General features: G+C 49.0%; 1 protein-coding gene across 7 annotated transcripts in view; it reads left to right on the forward strand.

Annotated features, from left to right (window-relative positions):
- CAMKK1 (calcium/calmodulin dependent protein kinase kinase 1) overlaps window positions 1-16,422 on the forward strand; it is a 115,322-nt gene that overhangs the window by 60,701 nt on the left and 38,199 nt on the right. For all 7 annotated transcript variants that reach the window (XR_012996662.1, XM_076354258.1, XM_076354257.1 and 4 more), the window contains 5 exons: window positions 6,107-6,158; window positions 6,722-6,855; window positions 7,452-7,488; window positions 10,449-10,470; window positions 12,453-12,541. Coding sequence is in view for 6 of the 7 variants with exons in the window: in XM_076354258.1 (XP_076210373.1) it covers window positions 6,107-6,158; window positions 6,722-6,855; window positions 7,452-7,488; window positions 10,449-10,470; window positions 12,453-12,541 (334 nt within the window). In the remaining variant the exon portion in view is untranslated. The remainder of the gene's footprint in view (window positions 1-6,106; window positions 6,159-6,721; window positions 6,856-7,451; window positions 7,489-10,448; window positions 10,471-12,452; window positions 12,542-16,422) is intronic.

Here is a 16,422-nt window from a genome sequence, read left to right on the forward strand (position 1 = left end):
GCGCTGCTGTTTTGTGCTGGGAATCCCGATGCTGTGCTGTGGGCTGCCCAGGGTGGGCAGGACAGTTGTCACAGCTTGGCAGAGGAGAGGTGGGTTTAGGTTAGCATTGCCTACTGCGTTCTCATCCATGTTTTGGATGTGGGTTAACGCTGTGGACGTAGATTTAGCTGGTCAAATCAAAGCCAAAAGTGAAAGCCTGTGTCCAGGTTAGCCTGGTGTGTGTTAGTTAATCCCCACTTAATCTCCATTTCTTTTTCTAATCTAAGCAAACACTTTAAAGCTACTGCAGCTCAAGAGTCGCTCTCATGCCTGGGCACTTCTGTTTCATCCTCGCTACCCAAAAAGGGATGGGGTGTGTGAACCCCCATACCGCCAGTGTTGCAGGGACATGCTCTTTGGTTCACCCTGATCCTCCTGTTGTGGGGGTTGAGGGAGGGTCTGAATCGGATCTCAGCAAGGACCCTGGGGCTGCGAAGCTGATCCTGGGAGGTGTGTGGAGTGCTACAGCGGATGGAGAGATGGGACCGGAGCAAGAGTATCAGCAGTGTCCGCCTGCATTTTATTGCAGTGAATGTCAGCGTATGGGAGAGGAACTGCTGCCGAAACGCTGTGATGCTAAAGTCTGTTTCATGTGCTTCATGCCCCCTTTTGGCTGGGGCAGTGGGAGCTTTCCCCCTTCCCCAGCTGCAGTCACATGTAGACAGGCTGTCACCCCTAATCCTTCCAGGTGCCCATGCTTGTGTTTTCCAGGAGGGCAAGCTGTGATGGAGAGACCTCCACTTTTCCAAGATGTTAAAACAGCTCGGGAGCTGGCAGACTTCTTAAAGCTTCAGAGAAATAGTAGCCAGTTGCATAACTGTTTAATGGTTGCTTAGCTCCCTGTGCCTCCCGGTGTGTCTGACCCACGTGCTCTCCCAGTGCCGAGAACTTCCATGCTGCTCTGCTTATTGTTCCTGTCTGAGGCTGCGTTGCAGCAATGCACCCCCCCGGGGGGGATACCTAATGCAACTGCCTGTTACCAGCAGTTAGTAGAAGCAATTGTGACCCTGATAGTTGGGGAGGGCCTTTTCTGTGTGGTTATTTTTCCCCAAATTTAGCTCTGGAGGGTTGTTTTTGTCTCAGTGGTGAAAAGCAATAACAGATAATTGGAGGAAATCAGCCCTTGGTTGGCCTTTAGTGAGCAGCCTCTAATAACCGATACATGTGTGCAGTGTTTTAGCATGAGGCCAAGGTGTTCCTGCCTGCTTTATTTTCTTTAAGCTAGTGTGCTGCAATAAAAAGGATCAAAACTTTAAAGAAAGCAGAAATTTTTTATTTTGGAGTATAATTCAGAGTGTGGCTCCTGATTCTTGCTGAGGCATGGGGCCCTTTGCTAGCTCTTTTCAAAAAGGCAGAGTTTGTAGGTACCAGGAACTGAATCTAGCTCCTGTCAAACTAAAAGGGAAGATTTCTGTTGCTTTAATGAGTTTTAGATCTGGCCTAGAATTAGGAAAAACTCTCAAGAAAAAAAGTTGATCACCGCATTTGGGAAAAATGTAGATGGGTTGTATTTACTTTGTGAGGTTTTTTACCTTCCATTAAAGACGAGAGAGTGCTTCCAAGAGCTTTATCCTTCATTGCTATGAACAACCGCAGTGCCGTGGAGGGCTGTGGAAGTGTGCTGACTTACATCAGCGGATGCAGGGAATGTATTTGACTGAGGAAACTGAACTTTCCAGCACCAAGTATGTGACCCAGTGCTCCCTCCAAGGAGGAGACCCCATCGGGATGCGAAGCTGGCTCCCAGAGCAGAGGTCCCTGCCCTGCACTCAGTCCCTGCTGCTGCTGGGGCATGTGAAGCTGTTACAGCAGCATTCACGGGGCTCTGCCAAGGAGCCCTTTACAGCTGGAAAGGTTTCGGTATCTCAGTTTGCAGGAGATGCTTTGACAGTGACTAGGGGGAAAAAAAGAAAAGCCAAGCTCTGTGAAAAAGCAGCAAATAAAAAGCAAAGGCAAATGTGTTCAGGCAGAGATCTAGTTTGGAGTCATTGTGCTGATGGAATTTGATTCTGTGATGCCTTGGGTCATGTCTCCTTCCTATTTTCAATCTCTAACTCAGCTTGCAAAGAAAAGTGGTTATGATGGACATTTGTTATGCTACTTCTGGACAAAAGCAATAGCATTGTAGGTTGTCAGTGGGTTTCTCTTCTTTTTTTTTTCTTTTTTTATTCTGGTTTCCTAAGAAACAAGGTTTGTGTGATTGTGCTCTCTGCCTCTGTTTGTACCTAAGAACCTTTTCATGGAGGGCTGTTTTCTACCAACTCTCAATGATGGGGAGAAATTCGTTCCAAGTTTATGAAAAGAGACAGCTGAACAAAGTGCTGCTGCTGAGGAGAAGGTGGCCAGCAGCAAGCCTTGAACTCTTTAGCCCCTGGAGAATCCACTTTGGTTGCCATCCAGGCGGGAAGGGAGGGCATGGCTCCCGTGTTTCTCATCCTCTTGCTCACATAACAGCTACTGAATCTGAACCACTGCCAGCTGCGCTCCGGTGCAGTGAGGACCAGGGAAATGATCTCTGGTTTACTTTAACACCCCGTGCTGTTCAGCAGCGGAGTTGCGGGGAGCTGGGTCACCCGGGGTAAGAGCAGGAGCCTCTGGGAGACGGCTGGAGGCAGGCGAGCGTGGCCACTCTGGGAAGGCATCCTGGCTGTGGTGTCACAGCGTGGATGGGGCACAGCCTGCCGATGTAATTCTGCTGCCGATGTGACAAATGGTGTCTGGGACAAAAGGTGACAAATGCAGGAGCAAGATTTTAGGGGCATGGCAGCTAAGCCTGTCTGGTTTAGGGTTTTTTTTTCAGTGTGTAGCATTCCTCTCTCCTGGCAGAGCTTCCCTCTTAGCCACTTTATCTGAGGGATGTCATTGTCAGACAGGACAGGTGAGGAAGGGCTGGAAATGCTCTCTGGTCTGCTCAGCATTCCCGCAGGGTGCTGTCACACACTGGCAAAGGATTTAGGTGGTTAGTAATGACCTTTGACCAACACCCCACTCCCCTGGGAGCTGCAGGTAGGGACTGTGCACAGGTCTTCTGCCCTTGCAACGCAAGTGTCTCTGTTAGCAAATAAAATGACATCCTAAGTGCTGAGAGCATCACAAAGGACAGGTGATAAGTTCCCTTGGCTCGATCTGTTTTATCACCCACAACTAATGGCCATTTTGCTGTTGTCATTACCAGCAGCAGGATGTGGGCTTGAAGTCTTGCTGTTGTGAAAGCTGCTGTCGCAGGCATCCCTCCTCTCCATAAACCTGGGATCTCCTTTCCCTCGGGTGGCTTCCCTGTGGTTTCCAGCTGCAAGGTTGCTAGGAGGAGAGCAGTAAACTTAGATAATAAACATACATCGAAGAAAAGCACACAGTTCCTGCTGCATTTCAAAGGAAAATATCAAGACCCATGTGTAATGGGGTAAAATATCAATGTCCATGTGTGAATAGTCGGAAGGAAGGTGGGTGCAAGGGCATGTGTGGAGGAAATCTCCTCTAGGCTCCCTCTTTTCCTGAGGAAGCTGAAGCAATGCTTGCCAGTGCAAAGGGAAAATCCCTCAGCTGGCTCTGAGCTGGTTCTTTATCGGAAAGGCATTATCTGGGTAATTAGCTCTGCCTGTGAGTACAAATGTCTTTGGCTCTTTCATGCATGTGAGCCCGGAAGGAGAGGTTTGCTGAAGCATCCCTGTGTTGCTCCCATTATGCGCAGCTACAATTCAGTGAGGAAGCCTTGTCCTGCCAGCTTGTGCTGTAATTAAAGTGAGGCTTCACGGCCATGTGCTCTTGTCTCTGCTCTTGTGATAATTAAGTGGCTCTGGCATGGTGAAGTTTACTCTTCGTTCCCCGTTTTGCATTTGAAAGCGCAGTGGGACAGGTCCTCTCTTCTGATCCAGCCCTACTTGTGTAGTAGCAGATACTGGTGCTTTGAAGTTGGTATAAGCATGTCCTGGTGGTTCTTCCACAGCAGTAGAGGTGGCTTATAATTAGCTCACCTACAATACAGTAACCCCCACTCATCTCCCCATTGCCCCTCATAGCATCCTTCAAGGAGTTTGGGTGACAGCAGTAGCTCTTGTTCCCTCCACTTCTGTCCCCAAGAGCAATTCTTGTCTTTGCTCCTCCCTGTACCTTTGGGCTCCCTCCAGCCTCTCCCCAGAACCTGCCCTGGGAAGGACTAACCTGATGCGGGCACAGCTGGTGGCGATGGTTCAGTTCCTTAGGCTGGGTTCCCCCAAGCATTGATGCAGCTTGGGACCTTTCAGCACCAAATTGCATCTTTTACTTCTTTTTCTAAAGCTCCTTGCCAGAAGGCAGGGAGGACTCAAGGTGGGATTGGAGGAAGGAGAGCCTTCTCCTGGGCTGGCGATGGTTGAAAGAGAAATAGGTGTACCAATTCCTTTTGATTTTTCCCATAAATTTTCATTATGGAGAGATAAAAGCGGGGAGCGTAGGAAGTCCTCCAGGCTTGGTCGTGGCCATCCTTGGAGGTGGTTGCGCACATCTTGGATCCTCTTTCAGCAGACCATGAATCATTTGGCTGTCTGTATTGGACACAGCACTGTGCTACGTAAAAGATAAGCACTTCTGAGTCTGTCTCTCAACACCATTGTTTCCAACAGTTGGCTTGGGAGCTGTCAGGCAGGATTGAGAACTACACAGTGTCTCTTCTCAATTACATGGGTGCAAATCCAGAGGATTTCACTGGATCAGTACCAAAAATAACAATCCTTTCAGCAAGCTGTGAACCTGGCTGCAGCGGGAGCACTGATGGGAGGTGGGGATCCTGGGGCGCGCGGTGGCATTGCTGCCAGTAAAAACAGCTCTGGGAGGAGCTCACCGAAATGGTTTTGGTGACCTGTTCCTGGTGTATGTGTTAAAAACAGGTAGTGTGCAGAGAGCCTGCCTCTGTGGTATTAATGCAAAATTCCTTGGCATTTGACTGTGTCCTGCAGGAGTCCTTGGTTAATTAAATTTCGCAAGGGTCACTCCAGTGTGAATTACAGATTTGGATGCTTAACTAATAGGAGTAACTACCTATTCTAGGGGAAGGAGCAAGTGACCACCCCAGCCCCTGGGAGCATAGACTGTTTTCCTAAGCAAATTGTACCATGAGCTGGTTTCTCATGAAATATTTATCTGCTGGGCCACTCGGGGCTGTTTGAGTGGCCCTCAAAAAGGTTATTAACGCACAGAGCAGATGGAGGCTCAGAGACTGTTTATTAAATTCAGATTGCCTTTTGCCACTATGCTAATGCCAATTGAATGGCAGAAAAAATTACCCTGACCCTCTCCCACGCCTCAGCTGCCTGGGTTCGCAACGGTGTCAGCATACGATTGGGTACGAGAAGGGAGGGAAGCCACTGGCAAAAACCCGCTTCCCTCCCTGTGCCTTTGCCATGCTCCTGCACAGAGCTGGCTTCGCCATTTCTGATGGTGCAGGGAACAAATGCCCATGAAGTATCTTGTTCGTGGTCTTGGGCATGGTGCTGGATCACACTGCAGGTGCTCCGTATTGCTCTGACAGCATGGAAGAGGTTTATGGGGCAAAAGTAGTCTTTGAGAATACAAAAGGCCTCCCCAGGCAGTGCAGAGCTGGTGGAAGGGCTGTGTCCTCACTCTATTCCAGGTCTGTGATGGTTAGCGGTGCGGCCATGACACTCCAGCTCTTTTCCTTCCTAGACCCTCTGGCAAAGCAAAACATAAGGTGGAGCAGCCTTGCAGTGGCTCTGACTTGCGGCATGGCCGTAGCATCACCCAAAATAGCAGGTACTTAAAGGTCAGCTAGGTCCTTCAAGCTCCTGCCCCAAATGCAGAAATTGGGCTCCTTTTTCTCTGTCCAATTTTAAAAAAATCAAACCAGTTTATTTTTTCATGGGAAAAAGATGAATGAAACAAATGGTTAGTAGTGCCTTTAGGAAAGCTTGTGTCTGTGTTTGTGTGTCTCGTGGCCACCACTAACCAGAAGACTACTCCTCTAGGTTGAGGACAGACCTGAGCCAGTCCCCGATGCCCAGCATACTCCTGGGTCACAGCAATGAGCGCTTTGGCTCTTGTTCAGTTTTAACACTGCTTTTTCTTCCTTCAGGCTATGAAAGTCCTCTCCAAAAAGAAGCTCTTGAAGCAGTATGGATTTCCACGTGGGTATCTCACATTTAGAGGTCCACCTGTTGTCCTCAGCCAGGCAAATCTCTCTGTAGAAATGTCTGCAAGGACTGCAGAAGCTGGCCTCATTTGAAAGCTGCCCAAGTAGCTGGGGGGCTGATTAAAATGCAGTGGGTGGTGTAAGGGCAGGCACAACCACAGGGAAATTCAACACACCCAGTAATTAGGTTCCTGGCTTTGATTTTCTGAATCTCTTTGAAGTGCTGACTCTGCCACGTTCACCATCTATGAAGCCTAATTAAGTGCTGGAAGTTAGGCAGGGTAGACCCCCTCCTCCCAGGGGCTCTCCTACCCCCTCAGACAGCACCTGGCTCCAGTGGCTGGGCCATGGGACCTGGCAAACAGACCAGGCTGGGAAGCCAGTAGATCTGAATGAGGCTTGGAGATCTGTTCTGGGTGGAGACTGTAATGCTTTGGGATGATAACAAGGTGATGAGATCTTCCAGAATAGCTGGAGGTATCTGCAGAGGGGCCAGTGGCTGCGTGCCAGGTGCTGCTGAAAAATGATTAGTTCTTCACCATGTTCTCGTGATTGCAGGTCGGCCTCCTCCCAGAGGGTCGAAAGCATCCTCTGGAGAGCAGCCAAAACCCATGGCACCACTGGACAGAGTCTATCAGGAAATAGCCATCTTAAAGAAACTGGACCATGTCAACATCGTTAAGCTGATAGAGGTGAGCTGCTTCTCCACCCTCAGCTACACTGAAACAAGCCTGGTTTGTATTGCAACAAGAGGATCTTTCTTCAACTGCTCCTACTTTAGCCAAAATTGATTTAAAATAGCTGTTCAGAAATTTAGGCTGGTAATTCCAAGCAAGATCATGCCAATTGTGTATGACAAACTGAAATACTTATCCTGGGCTTTGGGCTGGTGCCTAAGAGAAGGCAGCTGGCCATGCTAGTAGGAATAGCAGCAAGCTTTGACCAGTGAAACTTGTGTGTGGACAAGCCTGGGAAGGTGCACAAGTGCAAGGCTTCAGTGCCATTTTCAATATGGCTGGGGTCAGATTAGGACAAGCAGTGCCTTTATTGGTAGGCTGTTTCTCCAAATACAGGCAGAAGCCCAGATTTTTCTGGAGACAGGAAAATCTGTGTCTCTCAAAGCCCCTCTCTCTGCAGAAATCTCTAAATATTAGCCTAAGTCGTTCTCAGTGCTCTGCAGCTCAGCACACTGTACAAGGAGCAGTAAAATGTTATTTCCTTAAAAATCTTTTTTTTCCCTGCTGTTTTTCTTTCCCCTTTCCCCTTATCTCTCTGTTATCAATTACAGGTCCTTGATGATCCTGCAGAGGACAACTTGTACATGGGTATGTGAGTCATTATATGCTAACAGAACTGTCTGGGCTTAGACCTAGTGATGCAGGTAATATGTACCAGAGCTCGGGGTCAATACTAGGAGGAAACTTGTACTGACTTCAGCAGACTTATTTTTTTCTGAAAAGTTAAACACCTGTAAAGGCAGCGGGACGGTAGGGCCCCTTGCAGTAGGGTAAGGCAGCCTTGTGTCTTAGTACAGCTGTGCACATCTCCTTGCCATGGGGACACTAAAACATGACAGTGGCTCTGCCCTCTGCTATGTATATGTTGGTTCCAGTCCTAGAGGCAGGAGAGAAGGGAAGGGTGCAGGATGACTTCTCATCCTCCTGGTATGAGGCTGGTCTCTCCAGACTCCTCCTGTAGGCTGTGCATAAGAGGTAGTGACTCCGGAAAGCAGTCTTGTCTCAGGGTGTTCCCTGTGACCCCTGCAGAGACGCTGACCACCCTGCTGAGCCTCGGGACCTCCTAAGACAGCAGCACTCCTGCCTTTGGCCTCTGAGCCCAGACCCTGCCGTGGGGTGCTCAGATGGGAGACCATAGCTGACTGTGCGTTTATGCAGGGGGTGAAGAATTTCCAACCATTTTGTCTTTCTCTCCCCCAAACCTTGGAAGTGCCAGCCACAGCCTAACCCCCATTTGGGCAAAACCTGGAGGGACAGGCCTGGGAGGCACTGAGGTGCCATCTGAGATGGGCCAGAGAAGGGGGATGTCTGACCCTATCACATCTCTGCTTCCCTGTAATGTTTCCTGATGAGACAGGCTCAAAGGCTGCTTCTCATGAAATAATTATGGGATGCTTTTGAAGCTGCCTCTGAAAGGGGGCTCTGCCTAGCAAATGAAGCTATTTGCCTTTGAAAGGCCACTTTTCCCTTTCGGCTGAAGCCCCAGTGGCACTCTGGCAGCATTGCAAAGTAGCAGCCAAGGCAGATGCACGTGTGGTGGGGAGGGCGGCTGAGACCATTGTTTAAAGGCCTGAACTCCTAGGGATGGAGAGAAGGGGAGAGATGAGGTAGCAAGTGTTTTTGTTGAATGAAAATAAATGCATGAGGAAGTCGAAAAGCTGCAGAAAAGAAAAACAAAACAAAACACCAAGCTCTCTGGGTGGAGTGAGGTAACAGTCCCAGAAATGGCAGCAATAGCAGCAGGACAAGTGGGAAATCTTTGTCCCATTGGGGGTCCCGGGGAGGTTGCACTGGTCCCTGGGCAGCGAGCAGTGGCTGTGTCCATGTTGTCCATGCCCCATCAGCTCTTTGCCCTCCTTTGCTCTGCCTGGGATCCTGTGAATGGTTCAGGCAGAGCGATGCAGGCAAATCAAGCTCCTGCTTCTGCAGTTCCCTCGGCAGCAAGGGGAAGCTGTGGATGCTCAGTGCTGCTCAGGATTGAGCCTTCTGCAAGTGGGTTTCCTCCCTCCTGCTGCTGACACAGCCAATGATAACTGCACCTTTCTCCTTCCAAAAATGGCCCCTGCTACAAAGCAAAACTAGGGCAAGTGGAGCTTGCTCTTTGCTATTTACTGCTGGCATTAAGTACTGCTGTGAGCACTCTGCTGCGTGCTCATTGGGAAGAAAGCAGGGGATGGAGGGTGCCGATAGGAATTGAGCAACCTTCAATGGCACAAGATCATAGAATCATAGAGGTCTTTTCCAACCTCAGTGATTCTAAGATCATCGAGTCCAACTGTCAGCCCAACACCACCATGTCCACTAAACCATGTCCCTAAGTGCCTCATCTACTCGTCTTTTAAATACTTCCAGGGATGGGGACTCAACCACTTCCCTGGGCAGCCTGTTCCAATGTTTCACCACTCTTTCAGTAAAGAAATTTTTCCTTACATCCAATCTAAACCTCCCCTGGTGCAACTTGAGGCCGTTTCCTCTTGTCCTATTGCTTGTTACTTGGGAGAAGAGACCGACCCCACCTCGCTACAACCTCCTTTCAGGTAGTTGTAGAGAGCGATGAGGTCTCCCCTCAGCCTCCTTTTCTGCAGGCTAAACAACCCCAGTTCCCTCAGCCGCTCCTCATAAGACTTGTTCTCCAGACCCCTCACCAGCCTCGTTGCCCTTCTCTGGACACCCTCCAGCACCTCGACGTCCTTCTTGTAGTGAGGGGCCCAAAACTGAACACAGTATTCGATGGTTGAATAATGAAATACTGCCACAAGCTGCAGCTTCTTCAGCCTGGAGAGCAAGATGAGCCAATGCAGGCTGGCTTGTTGCGTTTGTACCTTCGGCTGGTCTAACCTCACACTGTAAGCAGGGCTGCCTGGTGCTTTGGGGAGGGTGATCTGCTCGGATTTCCTGGGAGGTGCAAGAAATCCCTCAGTAATTCATGAGGAAAGAGCTCTCCTGCTAGATAAAGGCAGATCCTTCTCCTGTTTGCAGAAAAGGTCAGAGACAGGATCAGAAAAACACATTGCCACCAACCCCCTAATCAGACACAAAACCTCATGTGCTCTACAAACCTCAACTCACACCAACAAATCCTCTCCAATTGCTCCTGCCAGGAAGCGTTTACCTCTGACAGCCATGTAGCTGTGCTGTTGATTGACACAGCAGAAATGGAGCAACATGTTCTTAGAGCATCTCGTTCAGCATCAGCAATTTAGCAGAAATATCACACCAAACACCCTCCCTGAAGGTACTGAATAAGACAGGGCTCAAATCAGCAAGGGCTGACACTGGGAGCAGCAGAAATGTGGTTGATAAATTAGCACCTGCTGTCTCCCTGTGTGGAGCTGGTGGGACGTGAGGATATTTGTCTTTGCTGAAGAGATGAATATTTTCATTTTGCATCCTCTGGTGTCCTTGTCATGGGTGAGGGAAGAGAAGTGAGTGGCGATAAATTGATTTTTGCAGGTATGGGAATGGATGTGTTTTTGTAGGTGCTAAAAAATGAATAAGCCCAGTCCCCTTTTCTGATTCGTTCATGGTTTGATTTCCTTTTCTTGCAGTGTTTGACCTCCTGAGGAAAGGGTAAGTAGCCCTCCTGGGATCCCTCGTGTTGAAATTTTTGGTGTTCATCATTAGCTTCCTAGGTGTAAATGGAGGTTTGATACATACAGTGGGGCAAACTGCTGTCTGCAGGCAAGCGCAGAGGAGGCAAAATCCAGCTGTAGTTGCCTTTGCACTGTTACAGCCTGGAATGATGTGGTGAATAGTAATGGGCTGGGAGGACATGTCCTGGTGTCAGGCTTTGATCTGGAAAACAAATTTGATGCCAGTTCCCCATCAGGTGCCTGGAAGAAAAGGTTTTAATAGGAATGCTCTGCTGGGGTAACAGCCACATCGTGGCTTCCTCTGGCACAAGGGGTGTGTAGTTGCATCAAACACCTGCTGCCTTATTTTGCCCCTAGCACTAATATACTGTGGGACGCTGTTTTGTTGGCATGTTTTTCTATAGCAGGAGAAGTGATAAGGTGGTGGGAGCCTCCTCACTGCTTTTTGCTACACCTGTGTTGATTCTGCAGCTCTGCAGAGTCGCAGCGAGTTTGGGAGAGCTGTGCCCAGGATGGGGGAGATTCCCGAAGGGCTTATTTTTCTCTCTGGCCCCATGAACAAGCCTCTTGCAGGCTGCCAGCTCCAGTGGGTTGCTGGTGAGAGGCTCCCCAGTCTCCCTGGTGACCAGGCTGATGACTATCCTGTAGGAGAGCGGGAGGAAAAAAAAAAGCTCCTGTAATCAGCTGTGGCCAGGGAATGTGCAGCTCGGCCGAGCGCAGCCTGTCTGCCTCTAGCAGAAGGCAATTAGACTCCATTAGTGGCTCTGCCAGTCCTGTCGCTCACATTATTTCTCCCTGGTTTCAGCAGCAGAAAAATGTGCATGAAGAGGGAGGGAAGGCAGTGGCAGAAAAAATGCAAATGGGAGATGAAGGTCACTGATCAAATGGCAGCAAGGGAGAAAAGAGAAATACTGCAGGAAGGATTTGCTGATGGGTGCTGAGGGGAAGAGCCACAGAGCCTGGTTTTGGCAATGGGCTATTCTCGGCCAGGGTTTGGCTTGCAAGGATGATGTTTCAGGAGCACTCGCTTAAATCCAGCCTGAGTCAGTGGGCGTATGTCCAAATGCAAGGTCAAGCTGTCGAGCACAACCAGGATTAACCTCCAGTGCAGTGAAGTACTTAGCTCCTGCCTTTCATCTGCTGGGGAACAGAAGATGCTGACTAGCTCTTACAGCCTCTTTGCCCTCAGCTTTCAGCAGGCACAGCTAGAAGAGGGGCTTTTAGATGATACTGTGCATCTCTCAGCAGTGGTGGCATACAAAGGAAAGGAGAGGAGAAGCTGACCAGGTAACCTTGGCTGTTTAGGGCTGAATGGCTGAGTTCTGGTGGTGGCTGAACCCTGAACAGCAAAATAAGTTTTCAAAGTAGTTTAGCGCAATGCACTGGAAAGATTCCCACTTAACTTTTGAGCCAGTGGTTCGTGTCTAGATTCTGCCTTGGTTTAGACTAGCTGCACGCTGATGTTGCTTCAGGACTGAGCCCCAGCAGGCACGACATCCAGTGCACAGCAAAGGGCACTCTGTCCCCACTGCTGCCTGGTACCTGCTGGTGATGCTGGTGCTCACAGCCATGAGCAGCTTTAGCAAGAAACCAAAAGCCAAGATCCAGTTTTGTTCTTTCACTACACTTTTCCCATTAGGACTCTCAGTGAATGAAGTGTTTGTCCTATTTTGTGCAGACAGCAGCAGTTAATCCTGATGTTGGCGAGAGCTCTGTGGCTCATGCTGGCTCAGGGACTGTGTGAAGCCACCCATCCCCGCTAGCCGAGCTCACTAACTTAGGCATTGCTGCATCCAGAAAGGATGGCTGCGCCTCTGTCCTGTGTCACAGCACCCAGAACCTCTTGGGAGCCTGGCCCTCAATGCTGGCGACATAGTGATGGAGAACCTGAAACTCCTCCAGCAAGGAGGGATACTGCCGTTCTGCAAAGTACTTAATTACTCTCCCTCTTCCTAACAGGCCTGTCATGGAGGTACCGAGTGACCAGCCCTTCAGCGAGGAGCAGGCTCGTCTCTACTTCCGAGACATCGTCTTGGGCATCGAGTACTGTGAGTACCACCAGCACTGACAGCAGCTTTGCAGAGCATGTGCGTCAGCCTCCTGCTCAGCTGGGGAGAAGCCTGTCGACTCAGGGCTGTCAGTCGAATGAGCGAGGTCCCCTCTACTTGCATGTGACAGGGTTTGCAGTTGGTGGTGGCCCTGCTCAGCACAGATTTATCTGGCAGTATCACAGATGCCAGGAGCAGGCATTCCTTAAAAAGGACATTATGAAAATAGTGGCTTCCTTTTTTCTTCTATTTATCTCTTTTTGGAGAGCGTCTTTGAAAGCAATAGCAGAGCCAGAAAATGTGTGTTTGCAGTGACACAGACTGAGTCAGTTAGCTTCAGCTAGAACAAATTGCTCTCTCCAGCTTAGCAGGGCAAGTGCCAGCCATGGGGAGAGCTGGCGAGCAGCACTGGGAGGGTGTCTGCTCTTGTCCGCTCCCTCCACAGCATCAGTTTCTGACTTGTCACTCAGGGCTGTGTTGTGACAAAAGCCTGGCGCTGCTGTGCCCTCCCAGGGAGGTAGTGACTCAAGTGTGGTCCCAGGCTCCATCCGGAGACTCTAGCGGCAGGTTTCCTGTTTGTAGCCTATTTGATTATCATCACCTTTTTTCAGTAAGTCGTCTTCCAGTGTGGCTGAGGCCAGATTCTTTGCTGAGCATTGGTTCTGAAGAGTGCAAGGAGGGCACAATAGGTCTGTAAACGACAGCAGGGATTTTTCTGGCCCCATTGTAGTTGACATGTCTCTGCTGGCATGAACCTGGCAGGGGTGGGAGAAGAGGGGTCCCTGAACTGAAGACACAAGGTAGAGCAGTCTATGTGCTGGCATCTTGTGAGTGTGGGCCCTGAGGAGCAGCAAGGGCTGGCTGGTGTTTTCCCCTTGTGGACTCTTAGCAGAGCTGGCATGTCCATGTAACCTCTCACTCTCTGCAGCAGTGGACGTGAGGCTGTCAGATGGTGCCTTTTGCTCACTGCTGATCTGCAGACCTTGTGCTGCAGGCTTCATGTCTGGGCTTCTCTTCTGACCTGTGCCAGCAGTGGGAGGATACCCATGAAATTGCTGGTTGCGTTCTTTTCTGTAAGGCAGACCTCTGAAAGTAGCAAGCACAGGAGAGCTGGGCATTTATGGGTGCAGGACACATCAGTACCATGCAGGGGGGTGTGGGTCAGAGAGCCTGGTGCTTTGATGTGGTGTGGTGCTGGTAGCTGGCATTACTCCCATGCTGTGTCTAAACATACTACACTGCCCATTCCCCCTCCTCCTGAGCCTCCTACCGGCATTGTCACCAAGTCAGAAGGCACAACTCAGATCCCCTGTTGCTCACTCACATTAGCCTGAGCCCCTTCTCTCCCTTTTGCAGTAGAAGGTCCCTGCCTTTATCCTCAGCGCTGCTCCTTGCACTGGAGCAGTTCATGCACAGGGTGCTACCAGGGACCCATGTAGCACGGAGGTACCCATGAGTCGGCTGGTTTGCAGTTACTGCTTGTGTACCAGCTGGGCATGTTGTCAGACAAACCACTGGTGAGCTGCGTTTGTCTCTGTGCCTGTTTGATTCTGCTGTCCTCTTTGTAGACAGCTCTCCATAGAGTTTGGTGATCTTATTGACTGCTTTCTCTGCACATTGATGCACTAAAGACTTCACCATGGTTGGATGGCTGAATATGAGGAGGGAGAGATGATACACCTTTTGCAGAGGCAATTCATGCCTTGCAGATCTATTCGTTTTCCAGAGGAGTCAACAAACATGTAGATAAGGTGATCCTGTTACTACATTGTGTTTCGATTGCCAAACAACTTTTTATTAGATCCATTAACAGTAGCTCATAAAGAAGCTCCTAAGTCTCTTTGGTTGGATGGCCTCTTGTGGATTAATAACTAATCAGGAAAGTAGGAATACAGCTTTCACAATGGAGAAAAGTGACCAGTGCAGTTAAACAGGAATCCATAATGTGGTCTGGGTTGTTCAATATATTCCTAAATGACCAGAAAAAGGGTAGAGTACAATAAGAGAGATTGGTGATGACATCTAGTTATTCAGAATAGTCATTGTTAGAACTAACTGTGAAGACTGGTGGGAAGATGCCATGATAGCAAGTGACGGCATGATAAAATGGCAGATAAAAATTAATGTTGCTGACTGCAGGGTAATGCACGAGGGGGAGAAACAACACTAAAAATACGTACATAGTGACAGGCTCTAAATTAGCTGTTCTCACTCAGGCTTTGTTCTGGATAGTTCTCTCGAAAATGCCAGCCCATTACTTAGTGACAGTCAACAAAGCTAACAAGATTTGGGGAATTATTGGAAATGAAATAGAGAAGAAAACAGAAAATGCCATTATACGGTTAATTGGATCTGTAAGAGCTCTTAGATACAGGCAAAGAGTATCAAATATTTTGTGCAACTCGGCTCAGCCTGTCTTAGAAACAGCTCTGTAGAACTGAAAAAAGCCCGTGAAGGGTGATCAGGATGGTCCTGGAACATCATCTATACAGAGGTGGAACATCTTCTGTACAGAGATAAGACCAAAGCTCTTAAGATTTGAAAATTATCATGGGAAGGGGTGATATGACAGAGGCTTATAAAATCCTAAGTGTCAGGGAAGTGGTGAACAGGGAATGAATCTCTGTCTCTAAAAACACAAGAACTGAGGGGTAGTAAACAAAATAATCAGGTAGCAAGTTTAAACCAGAAGGAATTACTCTTTCATGTAGCATGTAATTAAACTGTGACGTTCATAGCTAGAGGAGATAGCAGGTGCCAGAACTAAATGGGCTCAAAATGATTAGACAAGCCTGTGGAAGAAAAGAACATCAAGGACTATGAAATATGAGGATGCAGGCAGAGTTTGCCATTGGGCTGCCTAAAGCAGGGAGTATGGGCACCGAAGGTGTTACATCTCTCTGCCTGATGCTTTTCCCCAAGGTATTGACCCCGGCAGGAGACGGTGTGCTGGGGTAGGTGGCCTTTGGCTTGGCTCCTCTTCAGCCAGCAGTGTGTCCACACCACCCTTGAGGTTATCACTGTGCTGACCTGACAGCAGAGGTAGCTCTGCTGTGCTAGGTTCTGAGAGACTGATGTAGGTTAGCTTGGTGTCTCTCAGGCATGGCAACCTTTCATAAACCTGGTTTACTTTGGCAGTGCAAACACATGGTTTTGGTAGCGAATCTGAAGGCAGGGCAGCCAGCAGAGGGAGGGACAAGGATGCTTGAGCAAGTGATCGTTATCCCCAGTCAATGAGTAGCGTGCAATGCGTGAAAGGTCAGACGTGTGTGAGACAGAGCCGTGTTACCCTCCCTGTTTAGTCCAAGGTGAGATTTCTTCCAGCTGTTTCAACCTTTGGAAAGAAATACCTGCTTCTTTCACAAACCAAAGGGAATTGTTTCAGATGTGCTTTCAAAAAGCCAACATGTAGCTGTGTCAAATTCAAAAGGAACGTTTCATGCTGCCGTAGTGCTTTGAGCCACGTCTGCCTTCATTTCACCAATCTCCAGTGGCCCCTGCAAGCTCAGCAGCTCGTCACAGCCAGAGCAAGCCCCTTGGTTTTGTTGAAGACTTAATTGGTTTCAAAAACCTGTAGAGAACAAGTCTCTGAGCACGGTGGACCTTGCCAAGGCAGAGGAAGGTGGTTTGCAGTGCTTTGGTCCATCTCCACATTGAAATGCAACACCACCTCATTTTTTGTCTAAAACCAGTGGGTGGGAATGAAATCAATGTTTGTGAGTCTGTGACAGTCCAGAAGCTTCCAGGTTCTGCCAAAATCAGTCAGGTCACCCCAGGAAGTCAGTGGAAATGTATAATATGAATGGGGAAGCACAAGACTCTTTTTCAGTAGAGTTTGAAGGGCGAAGACTGCAGCTTTTTATATTCTCATTAACATTCAT

The sequence above is a fragment of the Aptenodytes patagonicus genome, chromosome 17, assembly GCF_965638725.1.
Source record: "Aptenodytes patagonicus chromosome 17, bAptPat1.pri.cur, whole genome shotgun sequence".
NCBI lineage: Eukaryota > Metazoa > Chordata > Aves > Sphenisciformes > Spheniscidae > Aptenodytes > Aptenodytes patagonicus.